The 27,098-nt window shown below is 41.3% G+C and overlaps 1 protein-coding gene across 3 annotated transcripts; it reads right to left on the bottom strand.

Moving 5' to 3' along the window:
* Positions 1-2,746: 2,746 nt before the first annotated feature.
* On the bottom strand, positions 2,747-10,452 carry LRAT (lecithin retinol acyltransferase). Of its 3 annotated transcripts, none has more exons than XM_036887923.2 (3): positions 10,335-10,448; positions 9,676-10,219; positions 2,747-6,667 (listed from the first exon to the last, which is right to left on the bottom strand). In XM_036887923.2, the coding sequence occupies exons 2-3, from the start codon at positions 10,213-10,215 to the stop codon at positions 6,515-6,517; spliced, it is 693 nt and encodes a 230-aa protein (XP_036743818.1). In that variant the 5' UTR covers positions 10,216-10,219; positions 10,335-10,448; the 3' UTR covers positions 2,747-6,514. The 3 variants fall into 3 exon arrangements, with proteins under 3 accessions (XP_036743818.1, XP_036743817.1, XP_036743816.1); XM_036887922.2 differs by having other exon boundaries at positions 9,676-10,216; XM_036887921.2 differs by having other exon boundaries at positions 9,676-10,452.
* Positions 10,453-27,098: the final 16,646 nt, after the last annotated feature.

Genomic DNA, 27,098 nt, shown 5'->3' with positions numbered 1-27,098 from the left:
AATGAGCTCTCTAAGGTGGTAATGAGATATTACCCTCTCATTTAGGCTAAGATTGATAGACATCTTTGGAGGAAAATCACTTACACGGAGCTCATTTAGCATAGATCACCATGCCTTGGAGCAAGTGTTGTGCAACTTGGCAACAACGGATTGGCCCAAGAATGTGACCTGATCTGACCTAAAGGCTAGGAGAGGGACCAATGGCCCATGAGGTAGCCTGGCTACAAAACTTTGTTCACCAGCACCACCAATATCGCAGGATGACTGGTCAGCCTCATAGACCCTTTGGTGATTTTATGTGAGATACAGAGTCCCAGTAGGGTTAAGCAGAAGTAAAAGAAGCATAAAGTGAGGGTGTAAAGAAGCCAGGAGGCAGCAGAAGCCGTGATGCTCTGAGGGTTTGGAGCAGTAGGTGGGCAGCCAGAGAAATAGCAGGTAGAAGATCAGTGGCAGGAAATACCTGGGACAGCTTCTAGAGGCAGGACGAGGAGAGCACTGGCACTGCGGGGACAGGGGAGCGGCTGCGAGCTGAGTGGGAAGTGACCACCCACTCACTGAGGTGACTCCCAGACGCCTCGCTTCTCCTCATTTCCTTAAATAAACCTTCATCCATAAAACTCATAGTCTTTTTCCTCACAACCTAATTCGACCCTATCCATCATGTGTTTCACAAAATTGCACACTCATAAGTCTCCCCCAAGGCACTTGGAAAGTGGAGGAAAAGCTTCCTTCCCACTTCAAACTTTTTTTTTCTTCCCCCACTCCTTTTTTTTTTTTGTGAGGGCATCTCTCATATTTATTGATCAAATGGTTGTTAACAACAATAAAATTCTGTATAGGGGACTCAATGCACAGTCATTAATCAACCCCAAACCTATTTCTCAACAGTCTCCAATCTTCTGAAGCATAACAAACAAGTTCTTACATGGTGAACAAGTTCTTACATAGTGAATAAGTTCTTACATGGTGAACAGTGCAAGGGCAGTCATATCACAGAAACTTTCAGTTTTGATCACGCATCATGAACTATAAACAATCAGGTCAAATATGATTATTTGTTTGATTTTTATACTTGATTTATATATGAATCCCACATTTCTCCCTTATTATTATTATTATTATTTTAAATAAAATGCTGAAGTGGTAGGTAGATGCAAGATAAAGGTAGAAAACATAATTTAGTGCTGTAAGAGGGCAAATGTAGATGATCAGGTGTGTGCCTGTAGACTATGTGTTAATCCAAGCTAGACAAGGGCAACAAAACATCCACGTATGCAGAAGATTTCTCTCAGAACGGGGGGGTTTGGTTCTAAGCCTCACCTCTGTTGATCCCCAATTTCTCACCTGATGACCCCCCTGCGACTGTGCCTGTCTTAGGTTGTTCCTCCCTTGAGGAATCTTACCCGTCTCTGGCTAACCAGTCATCTTCCCGGGCCATACAGGGAAATGTAAAGTTGGTAAGTGAGAGAGAAGCAATATTGTTTGAGAAGGTTAGCTTTTTGCTTCTTTGCAGATTTATACCCTGTGGCTTCTATGCCCAGCATTTGTCTTGAATCTTTACCACTAGGAAGAATTACGATACTTGGTAATTTTCGATATGAGGCACCCCACTTCAAACTTTTATAGTGGAAAGATCCTCCTCCTTGATCTTGTCTCCAGCATCACCTGAGTCAGAGCTGTTCTTACTCAAAGGAAGGGTGAGTTCTTTCAAACAGTACTGAGCACCTTCCTCACAAAGCAACAAAATAAAACACAGTTGATTGTTCATGATGACTAGCAGTAATCCAGCTGTGACGCAGGTCTTGTGACTCTGTGCCTTTGTACTTACTGCTCCAGGTGCCTGCTGTGGCCTGGACAAGGGCGGCCTCGTTTGCTTGAAATATTTGCATTCTTTATAACTCAATTAGGATAGCAATGGAAATTTCTGTGGCATCGCTCCCCTTTACTGGACCCCAGCAGACAGGTATGGGTCTTGTCCCTCTGCTCTTTTGATACCTATCCAAGCTCACCATTTTTTGAAATCTATTTACTTTCTTCTTAGACTGAGGAAGTACAGGACTAAGATGCTAACTAGTTCATTCTGGTGTGGCACTGGTTGGAATACACAGAAGGTCTGCAGGAAATTAATACAGCCACTAGAGGAAGGCTTGTCCAATTCATGGGAGACCTCAGGGAGCCAATGAGGTATAGTGGAAAGAAAGCTGGACCCGAGTTCTGGATCTGGCTCTGATTATTTGTGTAATCACAAAATATTTCAACTTTCTGTGCCTGATTTTCCGCATCTGAAACATGGTTACATAGATGCATAAGGGTTCAGCCCAGAAACCTCTGTGGTTCTTTGCAATGCTGTAAATGCAATTCAAGACTGGCCTAGAACTTGCTCCTTCTCACACTTCCTTGCCACCCCACCCACTGCAAGGGTGTAGCGGCAGGCCGCCCTGGCAGCATTATGCATCTAGTTATAGAGTTCATGCCATGGCTCTAATTATTTGGTGTTGCATGATTTTGTGGAATTGAGAAGGTTTTTGTTATTTACTTACACAAGCAAGGTAAGCTTCAAGATGTAGATAACAGATCTTATCAGTCTGAAGGCAGATCCACATAAAGTTTTAATTTCAAATATATAAAACTATGTTCAGTAAAGAAGGTTATGAGAAGCAAAATTCTTTGGGCCTCTATGCTCAAAAAAATGTGATTTACTTTTACATATTTTAAATTCAAAGACAAGAGAGGACAGTATGTAAGATTGATTTTATTTAATATGCATATATAACAAATATAAAATTAGTTGATCCAACAGATACAGGTTAGGTGAAACTCTCTAAATAGATCACATAAAACAGAAGATCAACAACCATCATGTCTTATATGCTTATCATCATCTATTACAAGACTTTCACCATTGGCATAACTTTGACATTGCTTGAAAACATTTTTGATATTTGACAGTAACAGTATGAATAGAAAATGTAAAAATAAGAAATTTATATTCTGAAAAAAATAACTTTTTAAAGCATACATGTTTGCTTGTCCTCAGAAAGAAACATATCTAGCAAAACAAAAATCTGGAGTATCCAAAATACGCACATGGTTATGATATTGTTTTTCAGGAACCAACTTTCTAGCAGGAAAGGATGCCTGACTGCCCTCTGACACCCCACCAAGAGTTACTCATGAGTCAAATGTAAGGATTGGCTAAATGCTGTTGACAATTCCTTGACATGTCCGCTAATAGAGTCCTTTGTCCTATCTTGCCCCATGCTCCCATCCTTCCTTCCTACTTTGGGAGTTACCTTTCTGAACCTCAAATCTCCATTGTTCATAAAGTCCAGACTTCTTGATCTGCACAAGACTTCACTACATGATCATCATTCACATTTCCAACATCTCTCATCGCACTTGCTCTGAGCCACTTGCTTTTGCCTGAACGTTCCATGTAGTTTCATACTTTCAGTCAACGAATAAGAGTACCGCATGCCTCTGTGCCAGGCATGATGTGGGCAGTCCTCATGCATTTGCTCAGCCTGTTCCCAGTGTGTAGAATGTCCTGCCTAAATCTGTCTCCTTGGAAAGCACCCCATTTTTCCAAGTCTCAGTACACCATCCCCGTAAAGTTGTTGTCCTTACCAGTTAAAACCAACCACATGTTTTTCTGTGCCTTTAGTCAGCTCTACTGCATAGAATCTTCATGCATCTATGTTTATGAGGCCATAAACTTTGAGGTAAAGACCTGTTTCATTTATCTTTTCATCCCTATCACCTACATAGTACCTGACACTTGCTTTATTTCATCTTAGTCCTGGCTAGTTCTGTTTGGCCTTCATCTAGGTATGGCAAAGAACAAAATAAGCAACAAAAAGCTGCACCAGACATTACTTATTTCACAAATTAGAAGAGAAATGTAGAAATATAAGGGACTGGCAAGATCATATGGGTGAATCTTAACTAATGAAGCCCAGAAAACTTGGTTAAAGATACCAGAATGGCTCAGGGTTTCTTTCACAATCACAATCAGCAATATATACTTCTTTTCCACCGTGTTAAGCAATTCATCAAGCTGAGCACAGCAAAAAAACTCTCCTTTTGTCCTAAGTTCAACAAATTCTAGTCTTGTAGAACATTTAGTACATAAACCCTTCCTTCCAGTTCCTCTGCCCGTAAGAGGTGGAACACGTCAGTGTGATCACTGCACACTATTTCTCATCTTAATGCTAGCACTGCCTCTTTCAGTACGTGTCTCTGACCCTTCAGGAAGATATCATTTCTTCCTCACCTGCATTCCCACAGAACTGTATACACACCAATATAGTAAAAAAATAATACTAACTCTAGACCATGAAATTGCGAAAGGTCAGTACCTGGCATATAATAAGCACTCTAAAGAATAAGGAATTGAATCTTGCTTTAAGGATATGAAGTGAGTCAAGACTAATTATATTAATTCCGACCTTAAGTACTTGCCTTGTCATTTAATGAAGGATCATTATCTTTGAACACAGATTTAGTATCAGACAGTGGTTTCTGCTACCTGCAATACTAAAGTCTGCAAAAAGAAAAGATGTTAATCATGAGAACACCATATTTTTTAAAATGAGTTTATTTAAACAATTGCTATAAAGGTAATATATACAGTTAAGTGAAAAAAACATAATACAATGGGGTTCTCCTAGTGGTTGCTTCTATGTATATATACTTAAAATAATTTTAAGTGGTTGAAACAGGCCCCTAGAACACCTTTATTCCGATGTCTCCATTTCTTGTTTTAATTGTTTGAAACATTTAAATGATTAAGTATAAAGTTTAATTATTAAGCATGAAGTTTAATGATTATTAAAAAAGAAGAATGGTATTCTTTTAAGTATGTAAACTATGAAATGGAGAAAACTGACTAGAATAATCAATTTAATGATTATTAAACTCCAACTGATTTTATTGTAAATTACTGGTTCTAAAACATCAGTTACACTAAAATCTGCTCTTAAATTTGTTCTGATTGGATCACTGCATGACTGACCTCACCCTCCCCATACCACTCATTATGTGACTCATTATTTTGTGATTTGTGATAGTTTATAAAGCAACTTTAATACTTGATATACAAGTCTAGCTTATGGCTTAGATTGTAGAATTTGATAATTTTGTAAAAGTACTTGAATGCTTCCTTTAAACGGCTACATCTCAACTCTGATATCAAAACAGCCTCAGTGTAATCAATTTATATTCCTGGTGGTGCTAAGACACTTAAGAATTACTTCTAACAGTTATTTTCTTTGGTCCTACTTGTTTGGATTTTATATAATGCTATGGTATTCTTCTTTTAAGTATGTAAACTATGAAATGGAGAAAACTGACTAGAAAACAAATCTGAAGTTTTAAAAAAATTATATAGTACATTAATAAGTGCTTTAAAAGGTAAACCATCCAGTGACATACATGCAAATAAAACCACAGATGCAAGAGCATAAGAAAATGGATTGAACTTGCTTTTACATTCAGCTTTACAAATGCTCTATAATAACTACAATGGTATGATAATAAAACAATGAAGAACAAATTCAATTTCATCTCTCATCAGTTTGTATATGTGGATATCGCATATTTAATTGACACATACACACTCCAAGGACCCAAATTACTTTAATCCTATATCCTTTACCTCTGAGAGCAGTTTAAATAACCACAGTGACATATAAAACAGAAAAAATAATGTATGCCAGGCTCATAGTAAGAAACTAAATAAAACTGTTTGATGCTATAGTAGCAATTTCTGCACAGATTTCTATAGTTCTGCTTAGTTACTTGAACATTGAACCTTAAATTTGTCAATGTGGTTTCAAGTAATGGAAATAGTCTTTACTTATTAGAAATTATATATAATATATGAAAAAAAATACATTGTGGATTTTTGTAGCCACTCATCAAACGTGTTTTCATCTAAAGAGGGAAGTTCTTCCATTTTAGCATAAATTTTTCAAAGAAACAAAGTTATATTCTCATTCAATAAGTCTTTATATAATATATGAAAAAAATACATTGTGGGTTTTTGTAGCCAATCATCAAATATGTTTTCATCTGAAGAGGGAAGTTCTTTCACTTTAACATAAATTTTTCAAAGAAACAGGATAAAATTACAATAAAGTTAGTGTTCTCATTCAATAAATCTTCCAATCTTCAAGTTCAGGCCTAACAGAGAAGAGAATTGATTACAGTATAAAAAACACAAATAGTCTCCTGTGGCCATCATCTTAGGGGCTGGTTTTCTTATAATGACGAATTCTATCACAAGTTGTTTCCGAGATTTGCAGTGTTTCACAATGGAACTGCCTGAGAAGATTCAGAAGGCCTTTTTCTTGGGCTTACACAGTAAGCACTTGGCGTGATTCTTAATCACATTTTAATGCAGAACACAGTGTTACAAGTCACATTTCTCTCAACGATGCTTAAACTGATTTGTGCCCTATATATATGAACATATTTACACAGAGAATACATACACTGACTCAGGGGTATGAAGCTAGCCAGCCATCCATAGGAAGAATGGAATAAAAATTGCAGGAAGAGTAGTATATGATGCCAAGCCCAGATATACTATAGATGCCAATCCCAAGACTGCTGAAGCAAGGACACTTCTCTCATCACGAATAATTATCTTCACTATTTCACAAAACTGCAAAATAAATTAAGAATATTAGAAAAGGTAGCTAAACCTAAGAATCATGTACACAAAATAGCAAAACACAATTTTCCCAGCTATTTTCTGCCAGAACTATTTTTCTTAAGACTCATGAAAAAATTTAAAATGTTAATAGTTTGATTTCTTGATTTCACATCCCACAGTAGCGAAACAATACTTCAGGCAACTCGGTTACCCAATAATGGCACTGCCTTTGTAAACAGAGACCTTTTATAGAAAACTGTGGAGAATGTAACCACATAAAAGTTATTAGGGATTAAAGGTTAAAAAACAACGTTTGAATGCCTATCAGTAACTACATTATCAATATAGAGTTTATGAAACCTGAATCAATATAGCTGAATATACTGTGAATAGCATATTCTAAAATTAAATGAGCAAAGGGATCTTTAATCTTGAATTTAAAAAATTTAGCCCATTATTATTGCTCCTCATCTGCAACTTCAAACTTTTCACATCGGGCTCAGAAAGTGCCCCTACAGGCTTCTTAACACCCTCTAGAAATGCAGGACATTCCTACTGTTGAGCACCACCTGAGACACCTTCTAGGCTGATGGCCAAGTGAACAAGAAAAGGACGTTAGAAACAAGATGCTCCTTGAGAAAATCTGCGTTTGAGGGAAGAGAGTCCACAATGATTCTCTCTTGCCTTAATTAAAAATTATTGGGGAAAAGATAACAGAAACATAACTGATCAAGACAACTTACTCTTTTACCTAAATGTATAGCTTCCTATTATTAGCCAAGCAGCTTTTCTCATTGTCCTGTAAACTTCATCCATTTTGATCCTCGCCACTTTAAGATTGTGTATTTGTTACTCAATGTCTTCTGAGCACTGAATCCCCAGAGACTGAAAGGTGTATTTGCATTCATTTTTGACAATGAAAAGCAATAAAAATAAAGTTTTAAAAAAATAAGGAGAAGCATAAGGAATAGTAATAGCCACTAAAATTAAAGGGCTTTAGAGTTTATGAAATCTATAATTGTTAACAGTAATACAAAAATCCCTAATTTTATGATTTCTAAATTTGTAAAAAAGAGTATCACTACAAAAAAGTAAAATAATCTTTTCCAGTTCATTTCCAAATTAGTTGTGGTATTTTCCATGAGGCAAAGTGCTCTTAAGAGTTTTTGTAAACTCTATGTAAGAGGCAACTTTGTAACACTCTTGTGTTTAGCGGGTAGTAGTTGAATAGATGGAGAATTCAACAATCAGACCCAGAATCAAGTAATTCCTTATAGTTCTGAAAAGTAGAAGTCAGTCCTCCTTCAGTATTAATGGCTTATTTCTTTCAGGGCATGTTCAGAAACAGTTCTTAGAATTAGAAAATTTGCGATGGGGATTTTTTCCTGGGGAAATCTACTCTGTGTCCAAACTGTTTGTTAGACCATTCAAAGTGAAGACAAAAATTCAGTTTCACAAGTGCTGTGCAGCAATAGCAATTAAAGCAGTTTTTACTTCTGTAAAAGCTTACAAAGCTTCCAAAGATGAAAAACTACTATAACTAGTTATTTATGCAGATTAAGTATATTACTGCCTTAAAAAAAGCACTTGAACTGTTTTTCTGAAGAAATACATAATACAGTGCTACATGTGTTCCATGAAAGAGCAACTCTTAATTACCAGATATAGATACCGTTTTTCCTTGGGGAAATGATTTGCTTGGTTCCTAAGTAAATCTGACGTGTTTCCTTTTGTACACTTTTGGAGCCAGTGTTTGTAAATGTGGCGAAGTTCATTTCTAAACAGGCCTAGAGCTGTGATTCTTGAATCCTTGCACAGTGCTCTAACTGTACTTTTAATTTACTGAGAAAAACATTCCTGGATGGAGGCTGTTGTGGCTCTATAAATAATCTACAAGGAGTTTCTTATATTGATGTATAAAAACAACGCTTTGTGCTCTGCCGCAGAAGAGAGTAAGATTTTTCTCACATGGGTAAAAATATTAATCAAGATGCGGAGCAATAAAAAATTGGTTACATGATCTCAGATTCTTTTGGTCCAAGTCATATCTAAGCCTGAGAAGTAAAACTGATGCTCATTATGTGATTATTACCCAGGTTTCCACTGTGAAGAGTAAATATTAACATCTCTTCAACAGCTACAGTGAAGGTTGAGAAAGCTTCTAATTGCAAATAAAGTTGCAGACTTAAAATGTTAACTGTCTTTAAAAGTTAAGACGTTTCAAAAGGAAATAAAATTCATTTTTTCCCTTTGCATTTGTGGCCGATTTAACCATTTAAAATTATAATGCTGTTGTTGTTTTTTTTTAACTACCCATAAAAATTACCTTCCAACACTGAATGGAAAACCAACTGTTTTGATTTCTGCGGAACAAGAAACATCTAACCCGCCTTTGAGGCACATGGGTAAAGGATGCTTAACAATGAAGAGGTCTGAACGGGGATTAGAGCCAACACAGAATTCAGAATACCAAGGAAAAGACTTCTTTGAAGCACAAAATCAGGAGTAAGGGACCTACCAGGGAGGTCTTCTTCCTGGGAATTTTGATAGTTTATATTAAGCAAAGGGAATTCATTCTCTGTAGTTTACAGAGGAGAAACGTGCATGCTTCTTCATTTTAAAGGCACATTTTGTATGCAGTGTTGCGGATTAAATTTAAGCGCTGAACACCTTCCTTGCAATCGAAATTCTTGGGGAAATTCGCAACCACGCGGTGACAGATATTTATGTGGACACCCACCCCCAGTCACCTGCCCTTTGTCACTTCAACTCTGCAAAGCAGACACTCTTCGACTTCGGAAGAACGGCATCTCGCAGGAATCGCCGGCAGCGGTTCTGCACTGCAGCTCTCCCACCGCGCATCTCGAGATAACCTCATCCCCATTTATTTACTTGGCCTCCCTTAGTAACACCAAAGCGTTCCTTAATCTAGAACTCAATCTCTCACCCAGAGAGAGAAAGCTCAGGGAGGGGAGGGGGCGTCCCCACCGAGCCCCCGGGTGAGTCACACGTCGTACCTTGTTGGCCTGGGGGCTGATCGGGGTGCCGAATCTACAGTGGGTTACGAAGTGCTCGCAGTTGTTCCACAGCAGACTGTAGGACGTCATGCCCAGCAGCTTCTCCGCCCTGCGCGCCACCTCTTCGTTGAGCAGCGCCTTCTTGTTGAGGGCTTCATCGAGGTGATTGACCAGGACGGTGGCTCCGTAGGCGAAGTCCTCCACCGTGTCCACGCGGATGCTGGCCACCCGGCCAATGACGCCCAGGACGAGACGCTTATTGGAGACCACCTTCTGCGTGAGCCCCTTGTCGTCGGTCAGGGCCAACAGGATGTCAGGCATCAGGTGGGCGACACGGTTGTCGCCCAGGTAGATGCCATAGTGGGTCAGGTGGGTCCGGGGCACCTCCAGCACGTCGCCGCGTTGGAAAGAGCTGATCTCGTAAGAACTGTTTCTCGCTTTGTTTGCGCCTGGGGCGCCCGAACTGAAGAGCCTGAAGTTGCAGATGAGGAGCAGCTTCTCCAACAGTAGGGACACCGCCTCCAGCACTGGGTTCTTCATCCTGCTGGGAAAAGGGAATCTTGATGGGACCGCCACCGCCGCCGCTCCTGCACGGGCCGAACCGAGCCGGGCCAGGCAAGGTGAATTCGCCGGCCAAGGGGCGCTGCGCGGCCGCTCACCTGCAGGACAGCGGCCCGGGGCCGCGGGCAACGGTGGCTGCCGTGGAGGAAGGGTAAAACGGAAGGAGAAGAAGCCCGGAGACTGGCTTGGCCGCACCGCACTGGGGACTGAGGAGGACTGAGGAGGACTAGGAACTGGCCGCTGCTGACGGCCCCGACAGCTGGACGGGCCTGAGAACAGCGGGCAAAGCCGCCCACCTGGCGACCGAGTGGGGACGCAAGGCCGCGCGCGGTGCTCCAGAGAGCAGCCTTCGCGGAGGCCTTTTTATCGCCGTCGAGGGGCGGGGTCGAATGCCGTCACAGACCCAGCGGGTGCACTGATTGGGCGCCGGCGGCGGGCGCCGCTTGCCGCGGGGCGCGGAACACTGCTGGCTTTTTGGAAGGGGCTGTCTGCGTTCCTGCTGCGGTGTTCTGCATAGCAGTTCCTTCCAGAGCCCGCCACCCTCTCACGTTCGCAACCTAAACGCTTTTGGCCTTTAAGCGGGCGTTTAAAGGGAGTAGTGGTCGAGGTGTGGCCGCACGAAAGGTGCTGCACCTGTCTGTACTGGGGCGCATTCTGACACTTCGGAAACGTTTTCGGTGGAAAGTGCTCTCGAGTGAGATTTTTGAGCAACCACCGTCCTCCACAGGGTTGAATATCCGGTGACCTCGGTTTACTAAAGTGTTTGCATTTATTCTGTGGAGCTTGCGTGCCTCCAAAGCCTACGGATTCCTTCCTAAACTTTGTAGGCCATAGTCGCTCACGCTCGGCTCATCCCTTTAAATACCCCTAATCCTCGGTGCTTTGAACTGGCTGCGGGGCTTGGGTGGCGACTCGCACGTCCAGGACCTGCGCGCCAGCGATCGAACCCGAGGCGCCTCCGCGCTCCAAGGCACCAGTGACCATGGAGCCCGTGGCTCCCAACGGTCAGAGTGAAAGCTCGAGGAACACCTGACGTCCGCCTGGAAAGCCGACTTAATGTCAAGTTTATTTCTCCGGCTTCAGGGTCACATGGACCCAGGTTCTGTTCACCCACTAAAACTTGGCCACTTTCTTTTCTCAGAGCCGACAGCGGGACCCAGGTGCACTGGCGTAGGTAGTTCTGGCGAGCAGCCGGGTGAGGAAGCCAGGTTCGGCACTCGGGGTCCGGACCCTGAGCAGAGTTGCGTTCTAATACATTATGTAAATACTTAAATTCCTCAGACAAAGGCCACAATGGAGAGCCTCCGTTGGCTCCACAAAGCTGCCAGTTCGGGGCTAATAGGTTTCATCAACGAGCAGATTCTCCTCCCGCTTGGGGGTGGGGGCTCGCTGCAGATGATGAATGGAGGGCCATTCATCGAGGGCCATTCATCTTACCTGGAAGATGAAGGAGTCCATGGAGACTGAGTGGGAAGGAGGCCGGCTCCCCATTATCCTCAAAACCCGGCCTTTGCTCCCACTCCGGGCGTCCCGCTTGCCGGTGACTTTGTTCGTTTCACAAACTATCCCTGATCACATTCTAGTCCCTCAAAGAGAAGAAAATTCCATTGCACACAAAGGAAAGAAGGTGGAGAAGGGGAGAGAGGCAGTGGAAGTGGACATTTAAAGTCATTTATTTCCCCAGTCTCCCTCCAAAACTTGAAAAAAAAAAAAAACACTGCGCTAGTGAGTTGCTGACACTAATCAAACACGTCCGCCCGTAGGTGTTGGTTAGCTTCTAGCGGCACACCAAGTGTAACGGCTGGATTTTAAATCTGGGTAGTCTGTGGAAATGTCTGAGTCTGATCCAGACCTCGGAGTACAATTTAACTGCAGAGCCGCCGCCGGACGCAGGCTTTGGGCGCGCTAGTCTGGTGCGGCTCTGGGGGAAAGCACCGATACCGGAGCCTCGCCAGTCCTGGGGAGATCTAAGGGGACGCCGTAATTAGCTATTTCCGTCTCCAGTGGTCCCTAATGAGGCTTATAACGCCTACGACCATCTCCACCCGTTGAATTTGCAAGAGACAAAAGCGCGGAAACTGCTTCACAGCTCCACAAGGAACTGTTTGGGAGCAAAAATTGAGGAATCATACAGATCCTCAATGGCAGCATTCCCACGACGTTTTGAGAGAGACAGGCAGTACCAAACTGATTCGCGTTTGATTTTTCTTTCTGGGTGGGGTTAATTTTTGACTGCCGTCTCTGGAAAGGAAGTGAAAAGAGGTCAATATGAGCTAGGAATCGGTGTAGATTGTTCAAGATGTAGGCATTCTGCTGTCTTTGGGAATGAATGAGGGTGGGGAAGTGTCTATATAGTTTCCTGAAGGTTATTATTTTTGCCTCTGATAACTCCCTATTTTTAAGCCAGAATGTTATGCCATTAAATTAATTGTTCTCAAATTGTCCTAACGCAGCCGTCTCTTCCTGTCCCAGCTGCCGGGAATTAGGCTCTGGGTAACCGAAGGAGGCCGTGGAACGTTTTCATTTGTCCTGTATCTGAAATCTCCTCAGACCTCTTAAGCAGGGAGGAGGTAAGGAAGATGAAACAGCTTTTCAACTCAGAAAATGTAGTCAAAGAGCTCTCGCTGACTGAACTGGTTGCCCTCCCCTACTCTGTGACAATCACTGCAACCTCACCTTGCAAAAGGCAACTTCGCAACCTTCTCTGAGTTACATACGTTTCTGAGGCTGAGCAGTTTTTGAATGGTCCCTAGAGGCACACTTCATAAAATTACTTTTTTATGCAAATAAGCTCACACACCCATTAATATCAGTTTTAGCTAAACCATGGGAAGACAATTGCTGTTAGAAGGAAAGGCCCAAATGAAATCTAACATTAGGAAGTTCTTTCTAAACCAGAAACCTGTTGTTCAGAGAGAGAATCCCCCCGGGGTTGTCAGAAAGAATGTTTCCCCAGCTCTGTGAAAGGCAGCTACAATCAACTAGTTTCGATATGCAAAACGCCTTAAATGAACCGAGTGGGTCGCCGGGTCTGGCTGGGCAATTCTGAAGGAGCCTAGGCTTTCCTGGTCATCACAGACTACAGTGAACGGTCGACTCTCATGTAGGCCACCGCTTCCCTATCCTCCCTCAGAAAGACAAAGGACAGCGACAGTATCCCCACCTGCGGGTCGGGTCCCCGGGCTCTCCCCGCTTCCTGCAACGGTTCTCAGACCCGAGGCCATTCCGCCCAGCAGCGTCGGCCCAGACTCCGTCGGGTCTGTGCACAAAGGGGGCTGAAACGGGGCTTGCAGAGACCCCCTGACCTGGGCTTCACTTTCAGGCCCGCAACTTCATCGAGGTCCCAGGAGAAACAGGGCCGGCATTGAGAGACAAAGAGCAGAGGTCAGCAGAAGCCTGGAAGGCTAACGATTTCCTACTGCAGACTTCGTACCTCAGGAGCCTCCCTGGTCCTCAGAGCAGTTTTTGGAGTGAAGCATGTGATTACAGTTGTGTGCACCTCTATGTGCTTGCACTGAACTAAGCATTTTCTCATTCAAACCCCATAACTCTGTGAAGTATCGTCTCCATTTTACACAGGAAGAAATTGAAGCATATTATTTTTTTTGTTTCTGTCACTGTGCTAATGTTGATCAGGACTCAACCTCGGGTTTCTCTGCCCCCAGGTCCTCCAGCACTGGGGAGGGCCTACCCTTCCATCACTTCATCCACTTGTCATCCATGCATTTATAGCCAGCACCCACTAAAATGCCAGGTGCTGTGCTCAGCTCTGGAAATTCAACAACATACCTAACCCTAAACTTAGGTCCCACGCCTTTTTCATTTGGACCTGATTTCCCTGCTTCTCTATTGTCACAGGGTCCAATTTTTAACAGGAGTTATTTTACTGCAATGGTGAGAAAAAGCTGGTTAAGATTCTGGTTAATAGTATTCCCTTGCCAAGAAGGCCAGAGAACTTGAATGGCCACCTGTACCTACAACCTCTTTAGACATGTGTATACAGTGTCCTGCCCAAGGTCACAGAGTGAGAAGCAGAATCTAGGCCATGTTCTAGCATTTTTACCTCTTAGACCATCTTTTCCCTGGGACCTAAGCCTGATAAATTTGATTTTCCTAAACTTCATGTTTTTAAATTATTGTTCTCCTTTAGGATTATTTTGTTGTTTTTCTCAGATTTTTTTAGATTATTAGATTATTGGGTGCCAAAATAATTATTTGTTTTTCTTCTGAGCTACCCATCACCGTCAGTTCATTTACATATGCTCCCGTCTAGCTCCTTGGATGTAAACAAAGGCCCTTAAGTAGCCAGCTCTAAGCGGGTGGGGAGAATAAAGGCTTTGGTGAACTTCTCTATGGAAGCAGAGGAAGAAAAGAGTGTGGAGACTCCTGAGGTGGTGTGCTACCTGGAGTGTTAGGCTAAGAGGAATCAGTTACCTCCTGGGAGGAGACTTCCCCAGCTTCCTTTCTGGTTGGTTAGAGTCTTATTATAGGCTATCAATCCTGCTTATTGACTTTAGAATGATTAAAGGCTGCAGCTCCAAGCAGATATGATTTACTTGGATTTTTTTCCCAACTGTAAGATAAGAACATGGGGCAAAACAAAGAATTTACACTTGATATTATGAAGAATCATGACCCAAATTAACACAGCTTAATATCAATAACCGGCTGAGACAACTGTGATGTAGAGGAAGGGTGAAGAAATCCTGAGTTTAAGGCCTTATGGTGCCATTTACAGCTAAATGAACTCAAGCAAGTCATTTACCACCTCTGAGCTTCAATTTCATCTTCCTAAAATGGGAATGGTATTTCAAAGGGCTGTATAGAGAATTAAACACAAATATGTTATCAGTGTATCAATATATGAAGATTCATATGTGATGAATCATCTCTAATTTCATTTGTATTATTCTTCCAAGAAACAAGGTAAGGTAAGGTGCTTTTCCCTTTCTGCTTCCATGGCACAGTCACCCAGGAATGCAGTGTAGACAAAGGACATGATTTTACAGAGCCCTTCTGAAGAGTGAGCAGAATGTAGGCCCCTATGTGATTTGGCGCTGAGTGCACGGACAGAGTGGCAGGCAGTAGGCAGCCAGCACAGGGAGAAGCACACTTGGGAGATGTGTAAGCGCCCACAGAGCTCTGCTCCTCCAGGCGCTCACTGCCAGTGAAGTCATTTACAATTCATAAAAACAAAGGTAAAAACTGGTCTGTTTGCTTGAGAATGTCTCTTGTGAGATACAAAACACTTCAAATGTCCACTTTAGAAATGATAAAACATCACACCAAGGAATGACTAAAATATATAATACACATTTCACTTCAAAATACAAATAATAAATGGTAAGTCATGTTACTTCTTAGTGATTTGGAGCAGATATAGCAATGACCTTATAAATTCAGCTGTTTCCTTTTGACTTTAATATCATTATGAGGCAATAGTAAATATGCATATTGGGTGACCCAGGTTTATTCACAAAAGCAAATGTGATAAGAGCCTTTGGTTTAATATTCAAAAGACAATTACACCACCACTGTACTCATATAGGGAATGTACAGAGCAATCAGGTATTGCTATCCTCCAAATAGGACAGCATTGGCAATTACCAGTAATGCTAAGTACCGGGAACAGTGATAATGCCATGTAACTATATTTCAAAATTCCTTCCTAAATGCATAGACAGCCTAAGGATATAATGACAGATGAGTGAATACAGAACTTAACATCAAGCTTAACTTTAGATACTCTTATCTGATGGTGTGTGAGATCACTGAGACTAGGGAGGCCTAGCAGGTCTCATTTCTAAAGTATCCGGAGATGGATTAGAATGAGATGCTCTCTAAACCCCTCCGAACTGAATGGTCCATGGACCTATGAAAACAAATTACTCGGGCCCTTCAGAGAGGCTTAACCATTATTCTTGGTGAGTCTTCACAAGGAATAATTACCAGAAAAAGAAGATAAATCACTGTCAGTCTTTAGAAAATCTAAATACGATTCACAATAACTGCTTTAAAAAATGCAATGCCTCATTGAATTAAAAAAAGAAAAGTAAAAGAAATCACTCATACTCAGTGAAGTAGTAATATGTAAAGAAGGAGAGAGGAAACTGAGTGGGAGTTTGGCAGCAGTTGGTGCTGGAAATCAATGGCTCATTTCATAACATACTCAATCGTACAGAAATCTTAAATGATATAAACATACTTTCATCAATATTTTGTAGCAATATAATTGATATGTTTTTTGAAAAGAATAACATATCATTTCTCAAGTTAATTTGAAGGAAATTAAGTGTTCGTTCTGGTATCTTGTGATTACATTTACTCTCATCCCAGCCCATGCTAAAACAAAATTCAGTGTAGTTCCGTTAAAGCTTAATTCATACCTGAACAGCTCAAGAAACTATTAAAAAGGGAAATTTGATTTCAAATTGTCTCAGACTTCTTAACTGGGAGAACTCTAAGGGACAGCTCTTTCCTTCAGAACCAGGCTGCCTGTGATCTTCTCTGTAGGCACAAAATTTAGTGAATTAAGTTGACTCATTTTTATCCTGGTTGTCCTCTACAACGACTTGCCTTTAAGTCAGATTACATAAAATTAAATTCATTTTATTTATACCCAGACTTCACATGCAAGAATGTGAGTGGAACTGAAAATGGATCACACCTAAGGAAAATAAATTCAATAATTTTCTTTAAAGATGAATTAAATATCTTTGAAATTACTTTTATCCACATTGGAGTTTAAATCAGAAATCACTGTAATTTTAATGTTCAATTAGTTTAACTTCCAAAAACAATAAACCAGGATATTTGCCCTTTAGTCACAATTACCTCATGTTCTAACACTTACATATATATATATATATATGATGCCTTCTCTTTTCCCATCTGTCATTCTTTTTTTCTTATTTAATTCTAGGGGATGGAGGGTCTAGAAGGAAGGTTTCTGATATTTTCCAGTGGTATACTCTCAGGGCACATTTCCCACTGGCTCTAATCTTTGGGGGCCAGATAACGTCCAGGAAATCAGTCCTACATGCATTTGGAACCTTAGAGCACAGGCCTATGGTCAGTGTGACAGTGGCCTGCAGGGTCTTAGAGGACATGACCCATTCACAGGGACTTGCCTCCCATATAAAAGTAGCCAAACCAATCATGCTGTGAACTTCAGATTACCAGACCAGAGTTAGCAGCCCCTACCAATAGAGAAGTTACTGGAGGGAGACTCTAGTGCCAGGTCCAAAGTTTTAGCTAGGCTTAGACATTTTCAACATCATTATTTCCTACATTCAGTCCCTTATCACTAGGAATACTGTCACAACCTACTTTGTGATCCTAAGTAAATTGGCTAAACACTTTATGTCCTTATCCACTCATCTACAAAAGGGTGATTGTCTTGCCAACGGGTTTCAGTCCCTGGCAAGTTCACTGTGGATTCAATGTGACCAAAGAAAAATGACAGTAGAACGTTCATGGGGTGAAAGGGTTATACCCAACTTTATTTCCACAAAGGCAGGTAAATCACTAAAATCCTGTTCACCCAGAGTGAGTTTGCATGCAGCAAGCCAGTCTCTGCCTCTGGGCCCCTCTGTCCGCACAGCTGTCCTCTGGGCCTCTGTTCTCGGCGCTGCCACCACTCCAGCCTCTGCTCTGCTCTCCTGCAGCCATGCAACCATGTCACCCAGAGCACTGGGCAGAGCTCTTTATATAGAGTCAATAGCAACATATTGACTACATGTATGTAGTGAGCTGGTCAACCAGGGCCAGGTGAGAATCCTGGCCACAGGAATCTTCATTTTATCCACAGTGGTAGTATCTCTTACCTTTCCTGCTGATGACTCTCATCTCTTCCCCTCCTAAACTTTCTGAGGTTCAACCTAATGTAGCTATAGACAGTCATCTTGTATGTCTCACTGCCAAGTCAAATATAAGATGACAAAAAACCTAAAGTCTCTGTTTCTTTATGACTCCTTCTACATTTGTTTTTATTTTGTTGAAAGGGACCAGCTTTTCCTGTATAGTAATCTCCCTTTATCTGCAGTTTCCCTTTCTGCCCTTCCAGGTACTTGCCGTCAACCAGGGTCTGGAAGCAGCTGATTGTCCTTCTGACCTACAGTCAGAAGTTAAGTAGTAGCCTAATGCTCCATCACAGTGCCCACGTCATTCACCTCATTTCATCTCATCACGTAGGCATTTTATCATCCCACGGCAACACAAGAAGGTCGAGTACAGTACAAGGTACTTTGAGAGAAAGAGACATTAATATAACTTTTACCACACCATTGTTATAATTGTTCCATTTATTATTATTGTTAATTTCCTACTGTGCCTAATTTATAAAGTGAACTTTATCCTAGGTATGTATGTACAGGGAAAAACATAGTATATATAAGATTCAGTACTGTCCATGGTTTCAGGAATCCACTGAGGGACCTGGAATGTATCCCTTGAGAATAAAGGGGGACTCCTGTATGTCTTTTGTGGCTGCACCATTTGGTTTTCAAATAATAATTTCTGTTTTTGTCTTTAAAAAAAATGAAATGAGGCTTAGTTATAATTCTTTTTTTTGGTATCATTAATCTACAATTACATGAGGAACATTATGTTTACTAGGCTCCCCCCTTCACCAAGTCCTGCCCACACACCCCATTAGTCACTGTCCATCAGCATAGTAAGATGCTGTAGAATCACTACTTGTCTTCTCTGTGTTGCACAGCCCTCCCCATGCACCCACCCCCACATTATACATGCTAATCGTAAGGCCCCCTTTCTTCTTCCCCCCGTTCTCCCTCCCTTCCCACCCATCCTCCCCAGTCCCTTTCCCTTCGGTAACTGTTAGTCCTTTCTTGGGTTCTGTGATTCTGCTGCTGTTTTGTTCCTTCAGTTTTTCCATTTTTCTCGTATTCCACATATGAGTGAAATTATTTGGTACTTGGCTTTCTCCGTCTGGCTTATTTCACTGAGCATAATACCCTCTAGCGCCATCCATGTTGTTGCAAATGATAGAATTTGTTTTCTTCTTATGGCTGAATAATATTCCATTGTGTATATGTACCACATCTTCTTTATCCATTCATCTACTGATGGACACAAGTTGCTTCCATTTCTTGACTATTGTAAATAGTGCTGCGATAAACATAGGGGTGCATCTGTCTTTTTCAAATTGGGCTACTGCATTCTTAGGGTAAATTCCTAGAAGTGGAATTCCTGGGTCAAATGGTATTTCTATTTTGAGCTTTTTGAGGAACCTCCATACTACTTTCCACAATGGTTGAACTAATTTACATTCCCTCCAGCAGTGTAGGAGGGTTCCCCTTTCTCCACAACCTCACCAACATTTGTGGTTTGTCTTTTGGATGGTGGTGATCCTTACTGGTGTGAGGTGATATCTCATTGTGGTTTTAATTTGCATTTCTCTGATGACTAGCAATGTGGAGCATCTTTTCATGTGTCTGTTGGCCATCTGAATTTCTTCTTTGGAGAACTGTCTGTTCAGCTCCTCTGCCCATTTCTTAAATGGATTGTTCACTTTTTGTTTGTTGAGGTGCATGAGCTCTTTATATATCTTGGCTTAGTTATTATTTAACCAAGCATTTTGTTTTATAAATTGGAAGAAATGGTACAAATCCTGAAGATTTTTGTCTACTTACTTAAGCCTCTAATGTAGAATATCGAGCAGAGGTTTGTTCTTTTTTTCAGAATACCAAATTTAGGAGGAATAAATAAGTAAAGAAAGAGTAACTATTGGTATTGCAAAAAAATTTTTTATTGCCAAGAAGGTATTTTAATACTGTGTTTGACCCAAAATGTGACTTTTTAAAACTCATTTTTAGCAATATTATTAGCAATGCATCATCTTTGGTTAAAAAAATTTGTAAGTATTCTGAATTCATAGTGGGCATTCAATAAAACCCATACTTACAATTTCATCTAACAGTTACATTTACAATTTTAATTATGTCACACTTATTTGGATTAGTTAGGAATCTTAAATCTATTGGCTAATATTTCAAAATTATTTCTATGTTTAAGATTGTGTTAACTTGGATAAAAAGTCATCTTTCTGAGTGACCATGAAAGTCCCTTTAACTCTGAAATTCCATACTTCTCTGGGAAACACAAAAGTAATACATTTTAATATGTTCCCTTAGACAAATGTCAAATTTACAAAATTGCAAAACACCATAAAATAATAAAATTTAGCAAAATTTGCATTTTAACTATTTTTAAATTACAGACTATATGTCAAACGTTGCTTACATATTTATATACCAAATAGATTAGATGAAGTGTATCGAGCTATGATATCTGCCTATTGCTGAAGAAGCATATATTTTTTTTCCCCCAAATAAGCAAAGATCAAGGGATAGGCTGAGTCAGCATTACTACAAATGGAAATGGGAATCATGGTTAAAAATGTCTGCTCTGTAGCCAGATTGCTTGGGCTCCAATACTGGCTCTTCTACTTCATAGCCTTGTGATCTTTGGCAAATGTCGTAACAACTCTGGTCTCCGTTATCTCCTCTTTAAATGAGGATGATAATGATGATGATGCCTACCACCTAAGGCTGTTGTAAGGATTAAAAATTAGTATGCACATATTGTTTGAGAGCAGTACCTAGTAAGAATACAAGAAATGATGGCTACAGGATAGTTTTCATTCTGAAACACATTTAGCAATCTACTGATTGTCCATAACGCTCATGTAAATTTGCAAAAGTGAGCAGAGATCCATGTGGTACTAGGAAATTCTTTAAATGGGGATGGGAGAATTCTAATTTCTAATCTACATCAACAAGTATTTATTGAATGCTTAGTCTCAGGTTCTGTGTGAGCCCTTAGAAATACAGTGGGTGAGATGCAGCTTCCTTCCTAAGGGAACATAGAGCCTGGTTGGTAGAAGAGACAGATCTAAACCAACCTTTCATAATTCAGTGTGATGTGCAGAAATAACACCATGCATTAAATGTGCTAGGACACTGATAAGGGAGCAATTAACTCTAACTGGGGCAAGAAAAGTGAGAGAAGGGGTGTCCCACGAAGTATCAAGTTTGCTTGGTACACAGATGGACCAAGAGGCCAGGCAACGGAACAGCATGAATAAAGGCAAGACTTTTAAAGTGTTTGGTGCATTTTGCAAAGAGCAATAGTCCAGCCAAACCAGAATATAAGATGTATGCTGCTCTAAGAGTTCTCTAACAAGTTAGAAGCACACAGAATGGGTCAAGAAGGCAGCCAGGGCACTAAGAAGTTGCTAAGTTGTCTGAGAAGGAATGAGAGGCTGAGGTCTTAATAGGAGGGAACGTTCAGTCATGTCAAATGCAGAAGATCTAGCAAGGGGCTCAAGAGACCACTGGATTAGGCACTACAGAGAGCATTAGTGCCCGTGGAGCCAGGTTGCCAGTGGCCCAGTGAAGAGCGGGAGTTAGGGCAAAGGGAGGAAGGCCTAGGCCAAAAGTGGAGATGATCCTTTAGAAAGTCACCAGTAAAGAAAAGGAAAAATAGAAGATAAAAAGGAAGGGTTTTTTGTTTGTTTTAAATGGTGAACACAGGAGGCTCTTTGTACGTAAAAGGGAGGGAAATCAGGGAGAGGAAAAAGAGACAGCAAGGAAAAATAACTGATAACTGAGGAAAGATAGTCCCTGAGAAGGTAGGAAGCCTCCTGGAATCAAAATCACAGGTGGGAGAGTCCGAACTGGCGATAAATTAGGACTTCCGTTCTTCTGGGACAGGAAAGGAGGGAGGAGATTAGAAGCGTGGCCCTAGCAACCTTTGGGAGCAGAGGTCAGAAAGCCTGTACTGCTCCTTAGTTTGTACTGCAGACTCGGAAGAAGAAAACTCCCAAAGCTATCCAGCTGGCCAAGTTCACACAGAGGCCGCAGCGTCTGATGTGACCAGGAAATTCATATAAATGTATTGTGTATAATAAGTTCACAGAGTGACAGTAGGTAATTTGCTTATGTTACAAATCTTAATGAGAAATGAAAGTTTTGAATTCCATTCCCACTCACAGCATTTATTTACAATAAATTTCACATGCATGTTTTTGCCCAAGAGCTTGATCTTTTTTCTTCGCATTTGTTAGGTTGCAATAAGCTCCCCCTAACTAATGTCAGTCTGTAGTATTAAATTAGGGGTATAGAGGGGTGCTGATAAAGGAATCATATTAATGATCGGTACTAGGGAAATTCAGGCTCATCTGAGTAATTCATTAAAATTCTTCATTAAATTTTTAGTATATCAAATCACTGCAATGTCATTACCGTATGATTTACTACAGAAAATATATATATATAATTAAAAAGGCTTAAATATTGTCCCCTGGACTAAAATGCAAAAATAGCTTCTATAGCAAACTATGAATTTAATTTGACCTCTAAGTATTAGGTCACTGTACCATTAATTTTTCAAACTCTTTCTTACTAAGAAGGATAAAATATTCAAGTATTTTCTACTTTTCCATATTCAGTATGAGAATACTATAAATTCAAATGAGAAAATTGTATAAATAATTGATAAACTGCTTCTCTGAACACAAACTTAATCTATACACTTATGCATGAAGATTATTTAGAATAGGTAGTATGATATTTAAATAATGTTTACAAGAACAGTAAGATATTCTTCAAACAAATGACAATAAGAGTAGCCCAGCTTGGATTTGGGTATCAGAGAAAGTCTAAAAGTGAATATGTTATAAAACAAACCACAGTTTACCAAGGTTTTAAAGTATATGCTTTACAGAAAAAAAAAGGATATCTTCATCATATGCCCACAGGATATATCTACCAGATTTCTTGTTTGTCTTATATATATGTCTTTAGTGTTTACAACTCTACATTTGGTAAAAATCACCTACTTTCTTCTACCCTCCATCTGACCACATTAACACTGATATTGAATCCACTAAGCTGATGTTTACTTTAAGCATATTTCCTATACAGTTGTACTAAGGAATAGTAAGTTTCCCAAAGCCAAAGCTCTTTTATTCACGTACTAGTGACTTCAAATCAGGAACATCTCTTATCTGGAAACCCACTACCATTTGTCCAAGTCCTTTGCCCTGTTGGACAAAACAAACAGAAAATTGGTGAGTGTTAAGAGAATTCTATTATAGTTATTAATATTCATGCCACAAATTTTTAAAAAGTGACTTCTATTTAAATGATTTGGGTATTTTATTTAATATAATGACAATAAATTTCAAAAATATATATATTATTTGGTAGATTAATTCTATGTGAAGAAAATTCTAAAAGTTTCATGGGTGCGAAAGTTGTTGAATTAGAAACTCTTTAGTGTTTACATAGGGATGTACTAGTTGCAAGGAAATGATAAAGAAGAAAAATTTTAAGAGGGAAATAAAGACACACAGAGTATCATAAGCAGATAAAGATCTAAGTATATTGAACATAGAATGGAATTGGAATAAGATTTTCTTTCTGCTAGTCATTCACCATGTATCTAAAAGTGTTTTAATTTCATCACTGATGCCTATAGTTTATTGGCTTGGACAAGTGGCATGGATGAAGATGTGAATCATTTTTATCAAAGTTATAATTCTTTCCTTTATCCAATGACTAGCTTCAAATGATTTCCATGAGCTTCAGCTGATTGAAATGATGGATTGAAAGACAACAGACCTATAGAGAAGATTGAAGATAATTTACATAGTTCTGGCCTTGTAAGATTTGGATTGCATAAATTTATTTCATGGATTTCTATGTGTTTCATTTGAGATACTGATTAAGCATGTGATGTGGGAAGAAACACAAAAGAGATATAAATAAAGGACATTTACTTTGAAAAATTTCACTTTAGGCAAGGTTTCCTGAGACCATTTTTCTTAGAGCAGATGCTGAAGAATCACTTTAGGGAGTCTATTTGTAAATATCCCTTTTAATGTGCCCCACATTAAAGTCTGTGGACAAAATTGAAATATTTTCAGAATCTCTCACTGTGCCTTAGGTTATCTCCATATCAATAGGTGTTTCCAAGGGGTGGAGAGAAGTAGTCCAGCTCCATATCAATGGGTAATTATAAGGGCAAGTGAGGGCATATCTGGACTAGGGAAGTTGGTGGAGCCTCTTCTTCTGCAGTGGGTAGCAAGAGACACAGGAGAGCAGCAGTGGATGACTACTTATAAGCAATAAACAGTTTCTCTCACTTTATTTCTCCCTTTGACTGATTTTGGTTTCAAAGGTTTTTTGCTCTGAATATCCCCCCAGAGTTACATCTGATGGTAGTCGGCAGGATATCTGAACCAGAAATCTGTCTACGTGGGTGCAACCCTTGGGTAGGCTGCCCCTAGAAATGGTGGGTAAATACCCAGAACCCTCCCTGTGGATGGTGGGGAGGCCCCAGTGGCCGCAGCAGTAGAGGGTTCAGCTTCACTCAGGAGCCCCCATCAGTGGGGCTTCTAACTGGGGAGGAGGCCCTGGTGGGGAATTAGTCTGGGGTAAAGCACCTCCTAGAGGGGTGGAGCCTTTCCCAGAATTGGGGATGGGTAGAGACACCAGAAGCTGTCCAATCAGCCTTCCATGAGATAGAAGACTGCTTAGAGGCCCTGAGTGGCCGTGTAGCAGCTGGGATTGTGGCATGTCTTTTCCTCGAGATAGCAGAAGTGTTATCAAGGAGAGAGAGAGACTTCAGCAGGAGAGAGACACTCTTCAGCATTGCTTGGAGGAGCTGGGCGATAACAAATGGGATGTCCTTAAGAAACAGTTTTTGAGAAGTCAGGTGGCGTTCCTGGAAGGTACTGTTAGCAACAGCGAGGGAGGAGATATCAGGAGAATCCTTGTTGCTGGACGCCATGGGAGGTGGGGAGGAAAGAGCAGTGCCTTCAGGTAGAGCTGTGCATGGTAGAAGAGATGTGAGGAGAGGATGAGAGGGTATGGCCAAGGGCTGATCTGTTGCCAAGGCCACTGCCCGAGGAGGGACCAGCCTCTCCTGTATTAAAGGCCTGCCCGGTTATAATTAAGGAAGTAAAAGTGCAACAACTGTGGGCTCCTCAGGGGAGGAGCCGCCCTCTCCCCTGGTTGTGGAGCACTCTCTGCTCTGCCCCTATACCCAGGAGGAGCTGGTGGACATAAGCATCCCATTTTGGCAGACGCTGTCATGAACCTCTGCCTACATGGCCTCTGTGGCTGTGGGATATGGGGGTGGAAACACCATAATGCTGGGTTCTGAAATGGGTACACTGGCTTCCTGATGATTCACCCTTCCCTCCAGGTGTGGATGCAAAGTGCCTGTCACACCTCAGGAAATCAGGTGCTTCTGAATTGGCTGACAGCGGCCATTAGGGCAGCTTGGCCTAATCAGGTTGATTTACCATACTTACCCACTAGCTGGAAAACATATGCAGAGCTCCAGCAGGGCTTATGGGAACTGGGCATGAAAAATGTCATCTATAATATGGACCCCCAGGGCCCCGATGAGAAGTTGTTCACTGTAGGAATGAGATATCTGGTGCTCCATACAGCTCCCCCATCTCTTTCTGTCCCTAATGACTATTCTTGCCCCCCACATAGGACAACCCATAAGTCAGGCTACTCATACTTTTGCAAATCTGTGGGAGGTTGAAACAATAAGAGCGCAAAAGGAAGTATGGGCAATGACTGAAAGGAGAGGTGCAAAGGGCCCCGTGAAGGTCTCAATGACCCAAATGTGGGTTGATTTGATAAAGGTCAGAGTAGTGAAAGAAAAACTTGATGGGCAGCCCAATAAGATCTTGTTAGAACTGTGGCACCAATTAAATCCAGAGCAACAGTTCCAGCCACTGAGGCCCAGGACATAGAAGCCCCACGTCTAACCTGTGTACCTGCAAGACTACCTGGGGATCAGTACTCAGGCTCCACCTGGGCTTTCATCCACATAGGAAGACTACTGAGACTAATGAGCATCACAGTTTGACTGAGGGGACGGAGTCAAGGCCCCCAACTTGGGGGACGTGGTGGGGACTGGAGGCCACATGTAGAATTAGCAATTCATTGTTCCCCTGCAACTCCCCAAGAATGTACAATGTATGCTGGTACTGGTGGGTACAGGAGCTGAATGTTCTCTGATAATGGCAACCTTGAGTGTTTTCCTAGGCCCCCTGCTGTGATAGATGGCTATGGGGATAATGTGATTAGAGTGAAGAAAGCCCATATCCCATTAAGGACAGGGCGTTTATCCCCAAAAGAGTGTACTGTGTGCATTTCTCCCATCCCTCAATATATTTTGGGGGTGGATATCCTGCAGGGCCTGTGGTTACAGACCACTGCAGGTGAGTTCAGACTGAGGGTACATGTGGTAAAGGCAGCTCTGAGGAACATGCTACCTCTCCTTGTACCTCAGTGGATAATAAATACTAAGCAGTATAATTGCATGGAGACACAAGGAAATTGGAGAAGCTCTACAGGAGTTGGAGAAGGTGGGCATCATAAAGACCACTCATAGACCTTTTAATTCTCTGGTGTGGCCAGTGAAAAAGCCAGATGGTTCCTGGCATATGACCGTGGACTACAGGGAATTGAATAAAGTCACATACCCTTTGCATGCTGCTCTACCCTCTATAGCAGCCATTCTGGACACCCTCAGTCATGAACTAGGGATGTATCATTATGTTATGGACCTTGCTAATGCTTTCTTCTCTACTGACATAGCACAGGAAAGCCAGGAACAGTTTGCCTTCATGTGGGAAGGCCGGCAGTGGACACTGATTGTCCTTCCACAGGGATACCTCCACAGCCCCACTGTCTGTCACAGACTTGTAGCCCAGGACTTGGCCACATGGAAGAAACTGCAAATGGTGCGGCTGTATTAATACATTGATGATATTATGCTCACGTCTGCTTCTCTTTCAGATTTAGAAGGGG

The sequence above is a fragment of the Manis pentadactyla genome, chromosome 1 (assembly GCF_030020395.1).
Source record: "Manis pentadactyla isolate mManPen7 chromosome 1, mManPen7.hap1, whole genome shotgun sequence".
NCBI classification, from domain to species: domain Eukaryota; kingdom Metazoa; phylum Chordata; class Mammalia; order Pholidota; family Manidae; genus Manis; species Manis pentadactyla.
This window is presented reverse-complemented; position numbering and strand designations above follow the sequence as displayed.